We start from the raw sequence: 16512 nt of genomic DNA on the forward strand, positions 1-16512 counted from the left end.
AATTAGTAACAATGCCATAGAGGAGGAATTCCTGGAGTGAAAACGGGATGGTTTTCTGGACCAAAATGTTGAGGAACCAACTAGAGAACAGGACATCCTAGGCTGGGCATTGTGTAATGAGAAAGGAATAATTGGCAATCTAGTTGTGCAAGGCCCCTTGAGGATCAGCTACCATAATATGATAGAAATCTTCATCAAGATCGAGAGTGACATAGTTGATTCTGAGACTAGGGTCCTGAATCTTAATAAAGGGAACTACGATGGTATGAGACGCGAGTTGGCTATGATGGATTGGGAAACGTTACTTAAAGGGATGATGGTGGATAGGCCATGGCAAACGTTCAAAGAGCTAACGGGCGAACTGCAACAATTGTTTATTCCTGTCTGGTGCAAAAGTAAAATAGGAAAGGTGGCCGAACCATGGCTTACAAGGGAAATTAGAGATAGTATTTAGATCCGAGGAAGAGGAATACAAATTGGCCAGAAAAAAACAACAGACCCGAGGATTGGGAGCACTTTAGAATTCAGCAAAGGAGGACCTAGGGATTGATTAAGAAGGGGAAAATAGAGTACGAGAGTAAGCTTGTGGGGAACATAAAAACTGATTGTAAAAGTTTCTATAGGCATGTGAAAAGAAGATTGGTGAAGGCATATGTAGGTCCCTTACAGTCTGAAACAGGGGAATTTATAATGGGGAGCAAAGAAATGGCTGACCAACTAAATACATACTTTGGTTCTGTCTTCACAAAGGAGGACACGAATAAGATACCAGAAATGTTCGGGAACACAGGGTTTAGTGAGGGCGAGGAACTGAAAGAAACCAGTATTAGTAGGAAAATGATGTTGGGGAAATTGATGGGATTGAAGGCCGATAAATCCCCAGGGCCTGATAATTTACATCCCAGAGTACTTAAGGAAGTGGCCCTAGAAATAGTGGATGCATTGGTGGTCATCTTCTGAGATTCTATAGACTCTGGAACAGTTCCTACAGATTGGAGGGTAGCTAATGTAACCCCACTATTTAAAAAGGGAGGTAGAGAGAAAACGGAATTATAGACCAGTCAGCCTGATGTTGGTAGTGGGGAAAATTCTAGAATCCATTATAAAAGATTTAATAGCTGAGCGCTTAGAAAACAGTGGCAGAATCGGACAGAGTCAGCACGGATTTACGAAAGGGAAATCATGCTCGACAAATCTACTGGAATTTTTCGAGAATGTAACTAGTAGAGTTGATGAGGGGGAGCCGGTGGATGTGGTTTATTTGGACTTTCAGAAGGCTTTCGACAAAGTCCCACATAAGAGATTAGCGTGTAAAATTAAAGCGCATGGGATTGGGGGTAGTGTATTGAGATGGATAGAAAACTGGTCGGCAGACAGGAAACAAAGAGTAGGAATAAACAAGTCTTTTTCTGAATGGCAGGCAGTGACTAGTGGGGTACCGTAGGAATCTGTGCTGGGACCCCAGCTATTCACAATATATATTAATGATTTAGATGAGGAAGCTAAATATATCTCCGAATTTGCAGATGGCACAAAGCTGGGTGGGAGGGTGAGCTGTGAGGAGGATGCAGAGATGCTTCAGTGTGATTTGGACAAGCTGAGTGAGTGGGCAAATGCATGGCAGATGCAGTATAATGTGGATAAATGAGAGGTTATCCACTTTGGTAGCAAAAACAGGAAGGTAGATTATCTGACTGACTATAAATCAAGAGAGGGGAATGTGCAACGAGGCCTACGTGTACACCAGTCGTTGAAGGTAAGCATGCAGGTGCAGCAGGCAGTAAAGAAGGCAAATGGTACGTTGGCCTTCATAGCGAGAGGGTTCAAGTACAGGAGCAGGGATGTCTTGCTGCAATTATACAGGGCCTTGGTGAGACCACACTTGGAATACTGTGGGCAGTTATCTGAGGAAGGCTGTTCTTGCTATAGAGGGAGTGCAGCGCTGGTTTACCAAACTGATTCCTGGGATGGTAGGACTGACATATATGAGGAGAGATTGAGTTAGTTAGGATTATACTCGGAGTTCAGAAGAATGAAGGGGGGGATCTCATAGAAACATATAAAATTCTAACAGGGCTAAACAGGGTAGATGCAGGAAGGATGTTCCTGATGGTGAGGGAGTCCAGAACCAGGGATCACAGTCTGAGGATAGGGGTTGGGCCTTTTAAGACTGAGATGAGGAGAAATTTCTTCACCCAGAGAGTGGTGAGCCTGTGGAATTCGCTACCACAGAAAGTAGTTGAGGCCAAAACATTGGATGTTTTCAAGAAGGAGTTAGATATAGCCCTTGGGGCGAAAGGGATCAAAGGGTATGGGGAGAAAGCGGGAGCTGGCTATTGAGTTGGATGATCAGCCATGATCATAATGAATGGCGGAGCAGGCTCAAAGGGCCAAATGGCCTACTCCTACTTCTATTTTCTATGTTCCTATGATATGGATTTTAAGAAGTGTTTGACAAAGTACCACAAAAAAGACTGGTTAACAAAATTGAAGCATTCAATATGAGGTTAAGTGTCAGCTTGGATAAAAAAATTGGCTTCAGGACAGAAAAAATGCGAGTGGCAAATGATAATTTTTCAAATTGGAGGATGGCAGTCAGTGGTGCTCCCCAAGGTACAGTGCTATTAAAATTTGCCCCATGATACCAGACTTGGAGATGTGGCAGACTGTGAGAATGGTACAAATCGATTGCAACAGGATAATAGGCTATCAGAATGGGCAGACAAGTGGCAGATGAAACTTAATACACAGAAGTGTGAACTGACGTATTTTGGCAGAAGGGTTAGGGAGAGGCAACATAACTTACTGACACAGTTCTAGTGTGCAGGCACAGAGTGATCTTGGGGTACATGTGCACAGATCCTTGGTGGTGTCATAACAAATTGAGAGTGTAATTAGCAAAGCTTATGGGACCTTAGTCTTAGTGAGTATAAAAACAGGGAAGTTATGCTGAATCTTTATAATGTTCTGGTTAGGTCCCAACTAGGTGGGCCCAGTTCTGCTCACCACACTTTAGGAAGTGAGGATCCTTAAGAGTGGTGCAGAGGAGATTTATCAGAATGGTTACAAGAGTGGAGGATTTTCATTACAAGGTTAGGTTGAAGAAGCTGGGGTCGATCTCGTTGGATCAAAGCAGATTAAGGAAAGATTTGATTGAGGTGGACAAGATTGTCTATCTTATCTAAACCTGTCACAAAGGAAAGTTATTCCCAATAGCTGATAGCATCAAATCTGCGTCCATAGTCCTTGTACTATGAGTAAGATGCAGGGAGATGCAAGGAAGAATCTTTTTACACAGCAAGCGGCAAAGAGCTAGAACTCGCTGCCTACTGGAGTGGTGGAAGTGGAGGCGATCAGTGATTTCCAAAGAAAATTGGATGGTCAATTGAGGGAAATAAACTTGCAGGGTTAAGGGGACAGAACAGGGGAACGGAACTGACTAGATTTCTCAACAGCAAGTCGGTATGGACTCGAAGAGCCGAATGCCCTCTTTCTTTGTAATGATGACTCTGACTTCATGAGTCAAGCAGATGTTACAGAAAAATTGCAAAGGACAGCAACTCTTCCAAGGGTTCTGCACATCAGGGATTCTTAAAGAATCTGTTGAGTGTTGCCCACAACACTGACACTCAGTCCACCTTGGGTACAATGCAATATGTAATTGGAAGATGTATCAAGTACATGGTCTTTGGCAAGTACTGCTGCCTTAACACTGGTGGGGTGGGAGGGTGGGGTAAGGGTGGTTGTTTAGAAACAGTACCAGCTCAACCATGACACTCCAATAACACAGGCTCCAGGACTGCATGGAGCCCTTTGCAGATCTGCATCAGAGGAACAGTCAGTGGCAGGTAAGGTCTTCTGCCTCCTTCCACTTTCAGAAAGGAATTATCTGCACCAGAGAGCTGCCCACTAGATTTGCGGAACAAATTTGCCATGCATCAGTCAGAACAGCAACAGGGGAAGGTCAGAGCAAGCCAATGTCACTGCACTGCTTTATTTTCCAAAGTTAAAAAGAGCCAACCGTAAACATATAGCACTTCCTGGCTTGCGTACCAAGGCCACACACCTGTTAAGTGGCATAGTTGAGCAGCCTTATGCTGGCTATTTCCTTATGGTGTACCATCTTCTTTTGCATATAGTCCCATCTTTTGTAAGTAGTGAAGAGTGTTGAATCTGACTGCCAACTCTTTCCAGCAATACTGGGACTTTTAAAAGCACAATTCCTCCACAAACTCGCCTCATACAGAAGCATGTGCAATTTTCTAACCAAAGATAGAATGGATGCTGAAACATTCCAGATCAACCATATATTCTACCTTTACAGATTTGTTTACCGGTGGGTTTCAGCAGTTAATGTTTCCCCACGCAACCTTTATAAAGGTTGGCCCAGATTTCGTAGTGATGACTGTCAGCAGCAATGGCTGTCAGGATCGCACATGCTCAGCTAAACACAGAAATCTAGAAATTGCCTATCCTTCTCCATAGGGTGTGTTGTTCAAGAACTCCAGACTGCAATCATTTAGAAATCACTGAGTTGACAAAACCTTTTTAATGCTATTAGGCTTGCTGTAAATACCCTTGAAAAAAGTTGCACCTTTTTGTATTAGGCATAACTGGGCTTTTTGGGGGGTGGGGTACAAGTTTTTACTGCTGCTGAAATACCTTCCTGGCCCTGAAAACTAATTATATATTTGTGGAATGTGAAATTTCTCCATTATGACAAAAAATCCCACATATTTTTCAAATAACATTTTTTAAAAGTTTATATTTCAGCTTCTACCCAGTGTCATCCATATGTCCCAAACATTTATTTTGTCCTCTATAAAATTCAAATTGAAGGATAATTTTTTTTTATTCGTTCACGGGGTGTGGGCTTTGCTGTTTGGCCCTGCATTTATTGTCCATCTCTAGTTGCCCTTAAGGTGGTGGTGATCTGCCTTCTTCAACCGCTGCAGCCCATGTGGTGTGGGTACACCCACAGCGCTGTTAGGGAGTTCCAGGATTTTGACCCAGCGACAGTGAAGGAGCAGCGATATATTTCCAAGTCAGGATGGTGAGTGGCTTGGAGGGGAACTTCCAGGTGGTGGTGTTCCCATCTATCTGCTGCCCATGTCCTTCTAGATGGTAGTGGTTGTGGGTTTGCAAGGTGCTGTTGAAGGAGCCTTGGTGAATTCCTGCAGTGCATCTTGAAGATGGTACACACTGCTGCCATTGTGCATCAGTGGTGGATTTTAACTACTGGCTTGCTGTCTGTGAGAATACTTCTATGTGATTGGCTGTTTACCCTGCTTGACAGCATCATTGTTATTGCATGCCTGGGTTGGCACCAGATTCAGATTGGTGTCAGGAAAGTGGAAACTCAAGCATAGCTTTCTTTGAGTGAAGCAGTGAGTGCTATTGCTTCATCACTGGCCACCAAATCCAGGCCATTTTTTCACCCCAGCAACACCTCAAACCCACTAATTTAAGACCATCTTTTGAATGCTCCAAAATATTACTTCATTGTGTAGTGTCTCTCCACAGGTATAAGGAAAAGGAAAATTTATCTAGCAACTAACATCTATAGAATAAGTGTCCATAGCTAATTCATCACTTTTTTTATTTGAAGTGCTGCTGATGGTGGCAACATGGAGCAAAGTCCCACAAAGAGGGAGGTGGAGGGGAAATATGTTAACCAGGAAACTGAAAAAAATTGTCCAGGCTGTCCTTGCAAAGGATGTGATCTTCAATGACCAAACCACTGCAACAATTCGCTTCCAAAAGGTTGCATCTGCAACATCTAATGCAGTGAAGTGTTAACCTAGATTGCACATTAGGTCTTCTGGACTGCGCCTTGAAACCACAAAATTCAGAGTCAGAAGCAGGTGGGAATATGGTGGGTAAATTTGATTGGAACTATTTGCTCACATGGAGGATAAGCTAATCCTTCTCATATTTTCTCTGTCAACCAGTTGGGCTGAATGGCCTGTTTCAGTGCTGCAACTTCTAGGCAAGGCTGCCACGAACTGAACCCAACATATAATTTGGGTGGCTACATACCTTTTCAGATCCCCCCCAGCGCCATTCAAGCTTAGCAGCAATTTCCATGTCAATCCTCTGAGCTCCCAATACTGGGTCCAGTTTAGGTTGGGAGTTCTCCTACATGAATTTAAATAATTAGTATAGACAACCAAGGAACATCAGCCAGAATCTCCAGCCATTATCACTGTGTGGGATTTAAACTGTGTGGCCAGTGAATGAAGTAACTGCTTTGACCTTGTAGGACGAGTTATAATGACCAAAATAAATGTAGAACAAAACAGTTTCAAGTTCTGAGAATGTGGAATTATAGGTTGCCATTTGAGTTCAAATAATAAAACACGTGCAATTGCCTGGCCACTACATTAGCATGAAAATCTATAGTCAGCCTTCAGATAAAGAGACAAGCATAAAGTTTTCCTATCAGGATTGAAAAATTCCCATTATATTTTCTCAATGTTACTAAGGACTGACTAGGAAAACGCCAAGCAGACAGGTACAAACACAAATGCACTACATCACAAGAACCTGTAAAAGAAGATTACAAAATTATATAAATACCACAAAGGCAGACTTACTTTGTAGATAGTGCAACACCATCAGCACCAAAGAGTAACTATTCAATGTGCCACGGCTAGCATCATTTATTCCATGGTAACGCGCCCACTTTTTCACAACCAGCACGAGGGGACGAACACGACTCTCAGCTGCATAAAAGAAACAATTTACTTGGGAGAACATTGAGATTTTTAAGGAGTTGATGACAAGCCAACTACACAAGTGGTTTTAATTTCCATCTTTCCGCATGCACAATTTTTTTTTGTTAATTCTATATAGTAACATAAGAATTGCTGGATGAAAAAGTATCAAAGTCCAGCTAGCTTACTTTCCATTATCCTGACAGTAACGTGATATGATAATAGAGTTGTTGGCTAACCATAGCAATCAACTCTTATCAATTAGTCTGCAAGATACCCAGACACGATGTGAGAACACTACCAGGGGTGGAAAGCTTTGGTGTATAGTTACCTGCTCTTCCCAAGCATTCTACACTTATCAGGGGCACGTCTCAAATCAGTCATATGCAGTATCCTAAAACACTATTTTCCGGAAGAAACGTGTCATTTGCACTTTAATCAATAAATGCATTTGAATGAACAGACCTGTTGGGCTGAATGGTCTGTTTCTGCTGGAAATACTTCATAAATTCCTGAGTAGATAGATTCTTTGGAAAGATTTCAATTTCCATTAATTACTCAATGCAACACCAATTAAAAGAAAATTTAGAGATATGCTAACCTTTAATTAACAATTTAAACAGTTGAATCTGAAATACAATAAGAATATTCTGAATATATGTCTAAAACAATTACTAAGCCAGTCCACAGAATGCGTGAAAACCTAGTTTTAAAGCAATGTAGAATCACTCAGGAGTAAAATATATGCATATAGAGGCAAAGGCCCATGGCTGCACTGATGCTTGTACATTTAACTGAATGCACACCAGCAGCAAGGTGATTTATTCGTATCTATCATTTTGGCATTGTTGCTTTTTATTTTGAATGAAATTTCATGTAGAAGTTAAAAATATGACAGTACATAGTACTTTGAAAAATATTTGTAGTATTAAATGGCTACAATTTTGGTTATTCAAGATGAGACAAAAGCATACGAATGTAGAACGGGTAAAATGGAAGATAAGTAGCTGCAGTTATCGGACAAAAAATTTGTTCAAGGGAACAACACTGACCTCTAGTGCACAATGCTAAAAAAAAAAGAATTGCAAATACTGCAAACAGTTCTTACCCCGAAATAAAGTTACACATCATCATAGCTGGAAACTATAATGCTATTCAGAAGTATAGAGGATCCTATTCCATCCAGTTTTAACAAGGCCCCAGGATGAATTTCAAAGTTATTCAATGGAATTTAAGTCAAATAAATAGGGATAAAAATCATTGCAAAGTGCTGCATAAATTAGCTGAATATTTCAAGAAAAGTTGAAAAATTTGTTATTGTACTAACTTACAGCAACTCAGTGAAAACAGCCTACTTCAAAAAGAGCTTAGGTTCAGAGACACTGAATACAAAATATTGTGGCTGCATAGGAAATATTTTCACTGCAAATAAACCCTTTAGTGTTTATCTACAATATTTCATTTTTAAAAATAGAGTTGTTTCCCCACAGGATTTAGCCAATTCATTCAACAAAAAAATTGAGAAATTATTAGAATCGTTAAAAGAACTAGCATTTTATATAGCACCATACCATTTTCTTAAGGGAAGATGTTAAAACTGATTGCTTTTGAACTGCAAGCATATTTACATTGTGGAGAAGCATGGAAGCCAAAGATCTACAAAACAGCAAGGTTCTGCAAAAAGCAACTGAGGGGGGAATATTTAGATTCAGGGCAAGTGTCTTCACACCTCCTGGATCCAGATACCTGCCTGAAAAACCACCACCACATAAAGACATCATCCTATCACCACCATCCCCATGCAACCCCCAAGGCCTCTGATCCTCTCCAATCAAGCCCCCAATCTACCCCTCACCATGGCTTCCAAGCCAACAGAAGAGAAGTGAGCAGCTGATGAGCTTTTTTTAGGTAGCAATTTTTATTATCTAATAGAAAGTTAACAGGGCAGTTCCGACCCCCCAGGAATGCACGTCCTGTTCCATGTGGGAACTCCAGGACATTTCCTGTGAACTTGCATAACCATATGTGCAGGAAGTGTCATCAGCTGCAGTAGCACGAGTTCTGCATTTCAGAGCTTGAGCAGCAGCTGGCATCAGTACACTGCGTTGTGAGATTGAGAGCTTTATGGACAGCATATTTATAGATGTGATCACCCTACAGTTTAAGAGTATGCAGGGAGAGGGGGAATAGGTGACCACCAAGCAGTCAATAAGAAACAGGCTGGTAATGCAAGAGTCCCCTGAGTGCATCTCATTCATAGATGGTGCAGTTGAAGATGGTTTGGTCTACTACCTCACTACCCTGAGGAACTTATGCAGCGATGCCCTGGGGCTGAGATGATTGACCCCAAACAACCACAATTGTCTTCCTTTGTGCTTGCTGTGACTCCAACTAGTGGAGAGTTTTCCCCAGATTTCCATTGATTCCAGTTTTGCTGGGCACCTTGATACCACACTAGGTCAAATGCTGCCTTGATGTCAAGGACAGTCACTCTCACCTCACCAGTTGAGCTCTTCTGTCAATATTTTGACCAAGACTGTAATGAGGTCAGAAGCAGAGTGGCTCTGGTGGAACTCAAAGTGAGCAGTGGACAGGTCACTGCTGAGTGAATGCCGCTTAACAGTACTGTTGACAACATCTTCCATCACTTTGCTGATGATCGAGTGTAGACTTTTGGGGCCGGTTGGATTTCCCCTGCTGCGTGTGGATGGGATAAACCTGGACAATTTTCCACATTACTGGGTAGATTCTAGTATTGTAGCTGTACTGAAACAGCTTGGCTAGGGACACGGCTAGTTCTGGATCACAAGTGTCCAGTACTATTGCCAGAATATTGTCAGGGCCTGTAGCCTTTGTAGCATCCAATGCCTTCAGCCACTTCTTGATATCACGTGGAGTGAATCGAATTAGCTGAAAACTGGCATCTGTGATGCTAGGGATCTTAGGAGGAGGCTGAGATGGATCATCCACTCTGCACTTATGGCTGAAGATGGTTGCAAATGCTTCGGCCTAGTCTTTTGCACTGATGTGCTGGGCTTCCCCCATTATTGAGGGTGGGAATAATTGTGGAGCCTCCTCCTCCAGTTAGTTGTTTAATTGTCCACCATCATTCACAAGAACACAAGAAATAGGAGTAGGAATAGACCATCCGGCCCATTGAGCCTGCTCCACCATTAATACAATTATGGCTGATCTTGTGTTTCAACTGCTACTTCCAGCCTTCTCCCCATATCCCTTGACTCAGAGGCCGAAAATCTGTCTATCCCAGCTTTATATGTATTCACCAATGGAGCATCCACAACCCACTTTGAGTGAAGTAATTACTCCGCATCTCAATCTTAAATGATCGGCCCTTCATCCTGGGACTGTGCCCCATGTTTTAGATTCCCCAACCAGCGGTAACAATCTCTCAGCAATCACCCTATCAAGCCCCTTCAAAATTTTGTAGGTTTCAATGAAATCGCCTCTCATTCTTCTAAACTCCAGGGATTATAAAGTGAATTTACTCAGTCTCTCAACATAGGACAACCCCCTCTTCCCAGGGACCAATTTAGTGAACCTTCACTGTACCACCTCCAATGCAAGTATATCCTTTATTAAATGTGAAGACAGAAACTGCACACACTATTCCAAATGTGGTCTCACCAAAACCCTGTATTGCAGCAAGACTTGTTTATTCCTGTACTCCAATCCCCTTGTAATAAAGGCCAACATGCCATTTGCCTTCCTAATCGCTTGCTGTACCTGCATGCTAACTTTCTGCGTTACTTGTACGAACTCACCCAAGTCTCTCTGAACATCAACAATCACAAGTTTCACAATTTAAAAAAAAAATTCTGCTTTTCTATTCTTATGACCAAAGTGAATAACTTCACACTTCCCTACATTATGCTCCATCTGCCATCTTGTTGCCCACTCACTTTATCTATATTTCTTTGCACCCTCGCCATGTTCTCCCCACTGCTTGAGTGAACATGACTGTGCTTCCATTCTGGGATATGCAATCCATAATATTATAATCTATTATTGTTACTCATTTTTTATAACTGACAACTACTACTGATAGTTGGGGCCCACTTCCTGGTTAAGGAATACAATTTCCAAAATTGTAGAAAATATCCGACTACAGCACTCACTCCCAAAAAGGCCAATCAAACACATCGCATTGTAGTTTGGTGTCTTTTATAAAAAGCTATCAATTCTAAATTTGATTTTTTTACTAGGCTGAATCCATCCCCTTGTCCGACTCTTGCAAATTCATTTAAAATGAGATTCCATACACTTAACTTGTTTTGGTTATGTTGTTCAACACCCTACTGGCTTTGATGACTGTTTACCTACATTGGATAGATAAACATGTTTAGTTTCTAGTCCACTAAAACACCTAGATGTTGTATTTTTTTTTAAAGTTTCATCTTCATGTACTCCATTCATGGTGTTGAAATGTGTGCCATCTATTTTCCCTTCCTTTCCAAGTTATAAAATTTCTCACTTTAAACTTCATCTGTCTTTTGGCTTATTTGTCCAACTTATTCTGTAAATTTTGAACTGCTTCCTTAAATTCCAGTCTCCTTCAGATTCAATTTTGATCAAGAAAGTCTTAAATTACAGGTCATTTACATAAATGAACAATTGTAGTGGTCCAAATACTAAACCTGAGCACATTCCACTTAGTACTTCCACCACCCCCATTCTACCCATTCAACACTTTCCAAACATACTCAGGATCTTCCTTGAATGGTCACAGCTTAGCATTCAACTATTAGTTTGCCGTGTCAAATACCTTTTTCCAAACAACCACATTCCAACAACAGGGTCTCCAAGAAATCATTCTCATATTAAAAAAGAATTCATTTTAAGACTTTGCACAGCTAAAAATGGATTCACCATCGTCCGATTGGTTACCATTAACCAGAAACTGAACTGGAATAGCCATATAAATACTGTGGCTACAAGAGTAGGTCGGAGGCTAGAAATCCTGCAGTGAGTAACTCACCTCCTGACTTCCCCAAGCCTGTCCACAATCTACAAGGCACAATTCAGGAGTGTGATGGAATACTCTCCACTTGCCTGGATAAGTGCAGCTCCAACAACACATCAAGCAGCTTGATACCATCCAGAACAAAGCAGCCCATTTGACTGGCACCCCATCCACAAACATTCACTGCTGCTACTGTGCGTCGGTGGTGGTGGCAGTATGTACCAACAACATGCACTGCAGAAACTCACCAAAACTCCTTAGACAGCACCTTCCAAACCCACGACCACTACCATCTAGAAGGACTAGGGCAGCAAATACATGAGAACACCACTACCTGGAAGCTCCCCTCCAAGCCACTCACCATCCTGACTTGGAAATATATCGTCATTCCTTCACTGTCACTGGGTCAAAATCCTGGAACTCTCTCCCTAACAGCACTGTGGGCGTACCTATATCGTATGGACTGCAGTGGTTCAAGAAGGCAGCTCACCACCATCTTCTCAAGGGCAATTAGGGATGGGCAATAAATGTTGGCCGAGTTAGTGAAACCCACATCCCTTAAATGAATTTTAAAAACTGACCAACTCCAAATGTGATAAAATAGGCTGACATTAATAATGAAATACAAGGTGACACATTCAATTATCAGTTGGGATGTATGCTTCTGAGTCTCTGATCCTGGTTCTAAGACAGTGATAACTACTGCATCTTTGCTGTCTTCTAAAGAAGAGACCAGCTGTAGGTACAGTTTGTAATATTCACATCTCTCAGTTTGAAAGTTGTGGATTCAAGTCCCACTCCAGGGCTTGCGCACAAAAATCAAGGCGGACGTTCCAGTGCAATGGTGAAGGAGTGCTGTGGCATTGGAGGACCTGTCTTTCAGATGAGACATTAAACTGAGACCCTATCTGCCCTCTCAGGTGGGCATAAAATCCAATGGCACCATTTCAAAGAAGAGCAGGGGAATTTTTTCCCATGCGTCCTGCATCCTGGCCAATATTTATAATTCAATCAACATTACAAAACTAGATTATCTGGTCATTATTAACTTGCTGTTTGTGGGATATTCTGCAGTCAAAAAAGGCACTATATAGATACAAATCTCTTTTTCTGCTGTGGGACTGCTGCACCCATAGTTTGAGTGAGAGGAGGAGAAATCGATATTACAATATACCACACCCACAAGATGCCTATAGGCATCAGGTCCCAACATTCACATGTTTAAGCTGGCCTTAGACAAACCTACATAAAACTGTTGTGTGCGCGCGCACACGTGTGTGTGTATATGTAGAGTACTTACTATATGCATAGCTTCTCAGCAGGAATGTATTTCTTATTCCCACAACATTGTTTACATTCAAGTCAAATTCCACACCGCTGAAAATGCAAAAAAAAACAATTAAACTCATACATTTATTTTTGAAATTCACTAGGTTCAAGAGATTCCCGAGGAGTGAAATATGGTTTAAGCAACTCCATAACTGTACTTTTAAAAGGCTCAGGAAACATCAAATTACTCAATAGTTATGATTATCAGTTTTGCAGGAAATCTATAGTTACTTTAGGACATCTACTAGTAAATATTTGGAAAAGCATAACTTAAGGTAATACAGGGGAAAAAAAGTCACATTTAAAACATTCTGCTGGTTAAGTTTTAAATACAAAAGGTATACACAGAATTTCAGAAAGCTTTAATAAGGATAAGGTAAAGGGGTGCTGCATTGTTCCAGTGAAGCTCAACGCCAACTGGAGGAACAGCACCTCATCTTCTGAATAGGCACTTTACAGCCTTCCGCACTGAATATTGAGTTCAACAATTTTAGATCATGAACTCTCTCCTCCATCCCCACCCCCTTTCCAATCCCCCTTTTTTCCAATAATTTATATAGATTTTTCTTTTCCCACCTATTTCCATTATTTTTAAATGTATTTCCATCCATTGTTTTATCTCTACCTTTTAGCCTATTTTGATCCCTTCCCCCCACCCCACCCCCACTAGGGCTATCTGTACCTTGCTCCTCCTGCTTTCTACCCTTAATGTCACCTATTAGCACATTCCTTAGTTAATATCACCACCTTCAACATCTCTTTGTCCTTTTGTCTATGACATCTTTTGGCCATCTCCACCTATCACTGGCCCTCTAACCAGCTCTACCTGTCCCACCCACCCCCCTTAAACCAGCTTATATTTCACCTCTTATCTATTTTTCCTTAGTTCTGTTGAAGAGTCATACGGACTCGAAACGTTAACTGTGTTCCTCTCCACAGACGCTGTCAGACCTGCTGAGTTTTTCCGGGTATTTTTATTTTTGTTAAGGTAAAGGAGTCATGTTTTGGGGAGCTGTTAGAGAACAAAAAGTTTTGCCAGAGGAAATGGCTAAGATTGAGATAATTTTATTTTTCTAAAGGACAAGAGAATAAGCATTTGCAGCAGAGAAAAACTTACGAATATTAGTACAAAGCAGAGCAGTAAGATTAGTTTTTCATTCCTTCAGCAAAGAGTAATCACAAAAGTGTGTCAGGTGGCCACCTGTTATGCTATGAAAGAGGACCAGAAAACTAAAACAGTCACTAGAAAGTAATTTTTCAAGCTGGAACTCAGTTATGTGAATGTAAGTGTATCCTCTCTATTAAAGATGGGCACACTTGAATTTCTATTCCAATCACTTATGCAGAATTTCTCTGTTACAATTAATAGCAACAGTAGAAAAAAAAAAGGCTTATAGTGTGGATATGAGGAAAAAAACCCAGCAAAGCTCCTGAGGGAAATGCTCTTGGGTGCTTTTCCCATGGATGTTAGAAGTGCTTATTTCAGGTAGAGGTCGAAAGGAGGAGGAAGAATTTATCAGCAATGCTGTAATGGATCCATTTTAAAAAAAAACAAATACTGTTCTAGATGGGGGCATGATGAGGTTTCATTGCTGAATCAAAAAATTAAGAGACACTTTTAATAAACGTTATGTCCATGTCCCAACTCATGTGACATTGTTACATGAGGAGACATGGTTGGTGAATGAAATTTTCACTGCAGTAACTTTTTTACTTTGGGAACCATTCTCCCTGAGGCAGCACTTAGTCTCTGGGAGATCGGAGCAATAGGAATTCACCACCCCCCACAGGAAGCGCATAGGGCATCCCTGTGGGTGTCACGCTGGGCGGGCCTTAATTGGCCCACCCACCACAAATGGCAGCGCCGATTGGACGGCCGCCCGCCCTTCCTCCCCAACAGGGGGAAAATTTTGCCCTATGAACCAAGGAGTGCTGAAATGCATTCCAATGCAATTGATTAGTCACCACGGTTCAATCTTGCTTTTGAAGGCCATGGTTATGAAGACTTTTACCTTAAATCAACACGTTAATTTTATAAATACATTTGAGTCTAGAGACAGCTTTAGCCCAATATATTCAGTCTTTTTTCTGTTCTGCAGAATTGAGTCTACGCCCAGATTTCTGTTATCCAAATCAGTGATCAACTAGTAAAGTATCTCATCCAGGAGTACAAAACAATCAACAGAATGAAGGCAGTATTTCAAAAAACAAGCAATTTCAAATATATGCTCAAAATCTTAAAAAAACATAAATAATTTTATTTTAAAAAAAGTCTTTTTCAAGCAAATTTAACAAACTCTGCAAACAATTACAAATACAGTTTAAAAAATGGCAGCAATGAATTAGTTCCAAAGGTAAATAACATAATATATCACGTTAGTGCAAATTTAGAAGGTAAAAATCAGCACCACTACTAATTACAATGGAATGATTGTCAGCAGAAATAACTCAATCACCTACCTGACTTTATCCCTGAATTTTACTATTGGCACTTTTGCTCGGATCAGTTGAGGTCTGTCAATGTAAGCTGCAAATAAAGTTAAAAAACTGAATCTACCTTCAAAAAATACTTTTAACTACTGTCTAACTGCGCTTTATCCAGAAACATCCAGAGTTGGTGCTTTTTTGGGATCCTGTACATAATCCACAAATTCTCTGGTGGGAAACGTGGAAGCAGAAGGGGAGACTGTGGCGCAGTGGTAACGTCACTGGACTAATAACCCAAGAGGCCTATGTTAATGCTCTGAGGATACGGGCTCAAATCCCACCACAGCAGCTGAAAGCTAGTCTCAGTAAAGGTAACTATGAAGCTATCATCTTTTGTTGTAAAAACCCATCTTTCCTTTAGGGAAGGAGATCTGCCATCTTTACCTGGTCTGTCCTACGTGACTCCAGACCGATAGTAACGTGGTTGACTCTCAACTGATCTCCGAAATGGCCTAGCAAGCCATTCAGTTCAAGGACAGTTAGGGGTAGGGAACAAATGCTGACCTTGCCAGCGATGCCCATATCCCATGAAAGAATAATTTTTTTTAAAAAGCATGGAGAAGCTTTTCAGCCAGATCCAGCCATATAATAATCAGTGGTTAAGAAGTCAGCAAGGGTGTTTTGTTAATTTTCCTTTTTTGCACCTGACATCTACTTTAAATCTTGCCCACCCCAACTGATTAATCAAAGAGGATAAATATTATGCAAGGAAACTATTGGTCAAAATTCATACTGCATATTCTGGTGTGGATACAAAATATTGCTGCCTTTATCTAAAAAAAACCCACAAAATTACAACATGGAAACAGGAAGTTCAGTCCAAGCAGTCCATTTTGGTGTTTATCATCCACATAAACATTTGCCAGAATCAAAAGTACCTACACATTTCCAGTGTCCCTTTATCCTCTTTTCTTACATACCACCTAACGAACATTGTTAAATATTGACATGTTCAACACACTATAACACTAACAGCATATTAACTTCAAAGAGTGGCTT

General features: G+C 41.0%; 1 protein-coding gene across 3 annotated transcripts in view; it reads right to left on the reverse strand.

Annotated features, from left to right (window-relative positions):
* Positions 1–16512, reverse strand: part of tent2 (terminal nucleotidyltransferase 2) — a 103336-nt gene that overhangs the window by 54032 nt on the left and 32792 nt on the right. For all 3 annotated transcript variants that reach the window (XR_013579515.1, XM_078563151.1, XM_078563139.1), the window contains exons 8-10: positions 15487–15553; positions 12998–13074; positions 6597–6725 (exon numbers count right to left, since the gene is read on the reverse strand). Coding sequence is in view for 2 of the 3 variants with exons in the window: in XM_078563151.1 (XP_078419277.1) it covers positions 6597–6725; positions 12998–13074; positions 15487–15553 (273 nt within the window). In the remaining variant the exon portion in view is untranslated. The remainder of the gene's footprint in view (positions 1–6596; positions 6726–12997; positions 13075–15486; positions 15554–16512) is intronic.

This window comes from Cetorhinus maximus, chromosome 2, assembly GCF_964194155.1.
Source record: "Cetorhinus maximus chromosome 2, sCetMax3.hap1.1, whole genome shotgun sequence".
Lineage (NCBI taxonomy): Eukaryota > Metazoa > Chordata > Chondrichthyes > Lamniformes > Cetorhinidae > Cetorhinus > Cetorhinus maximus.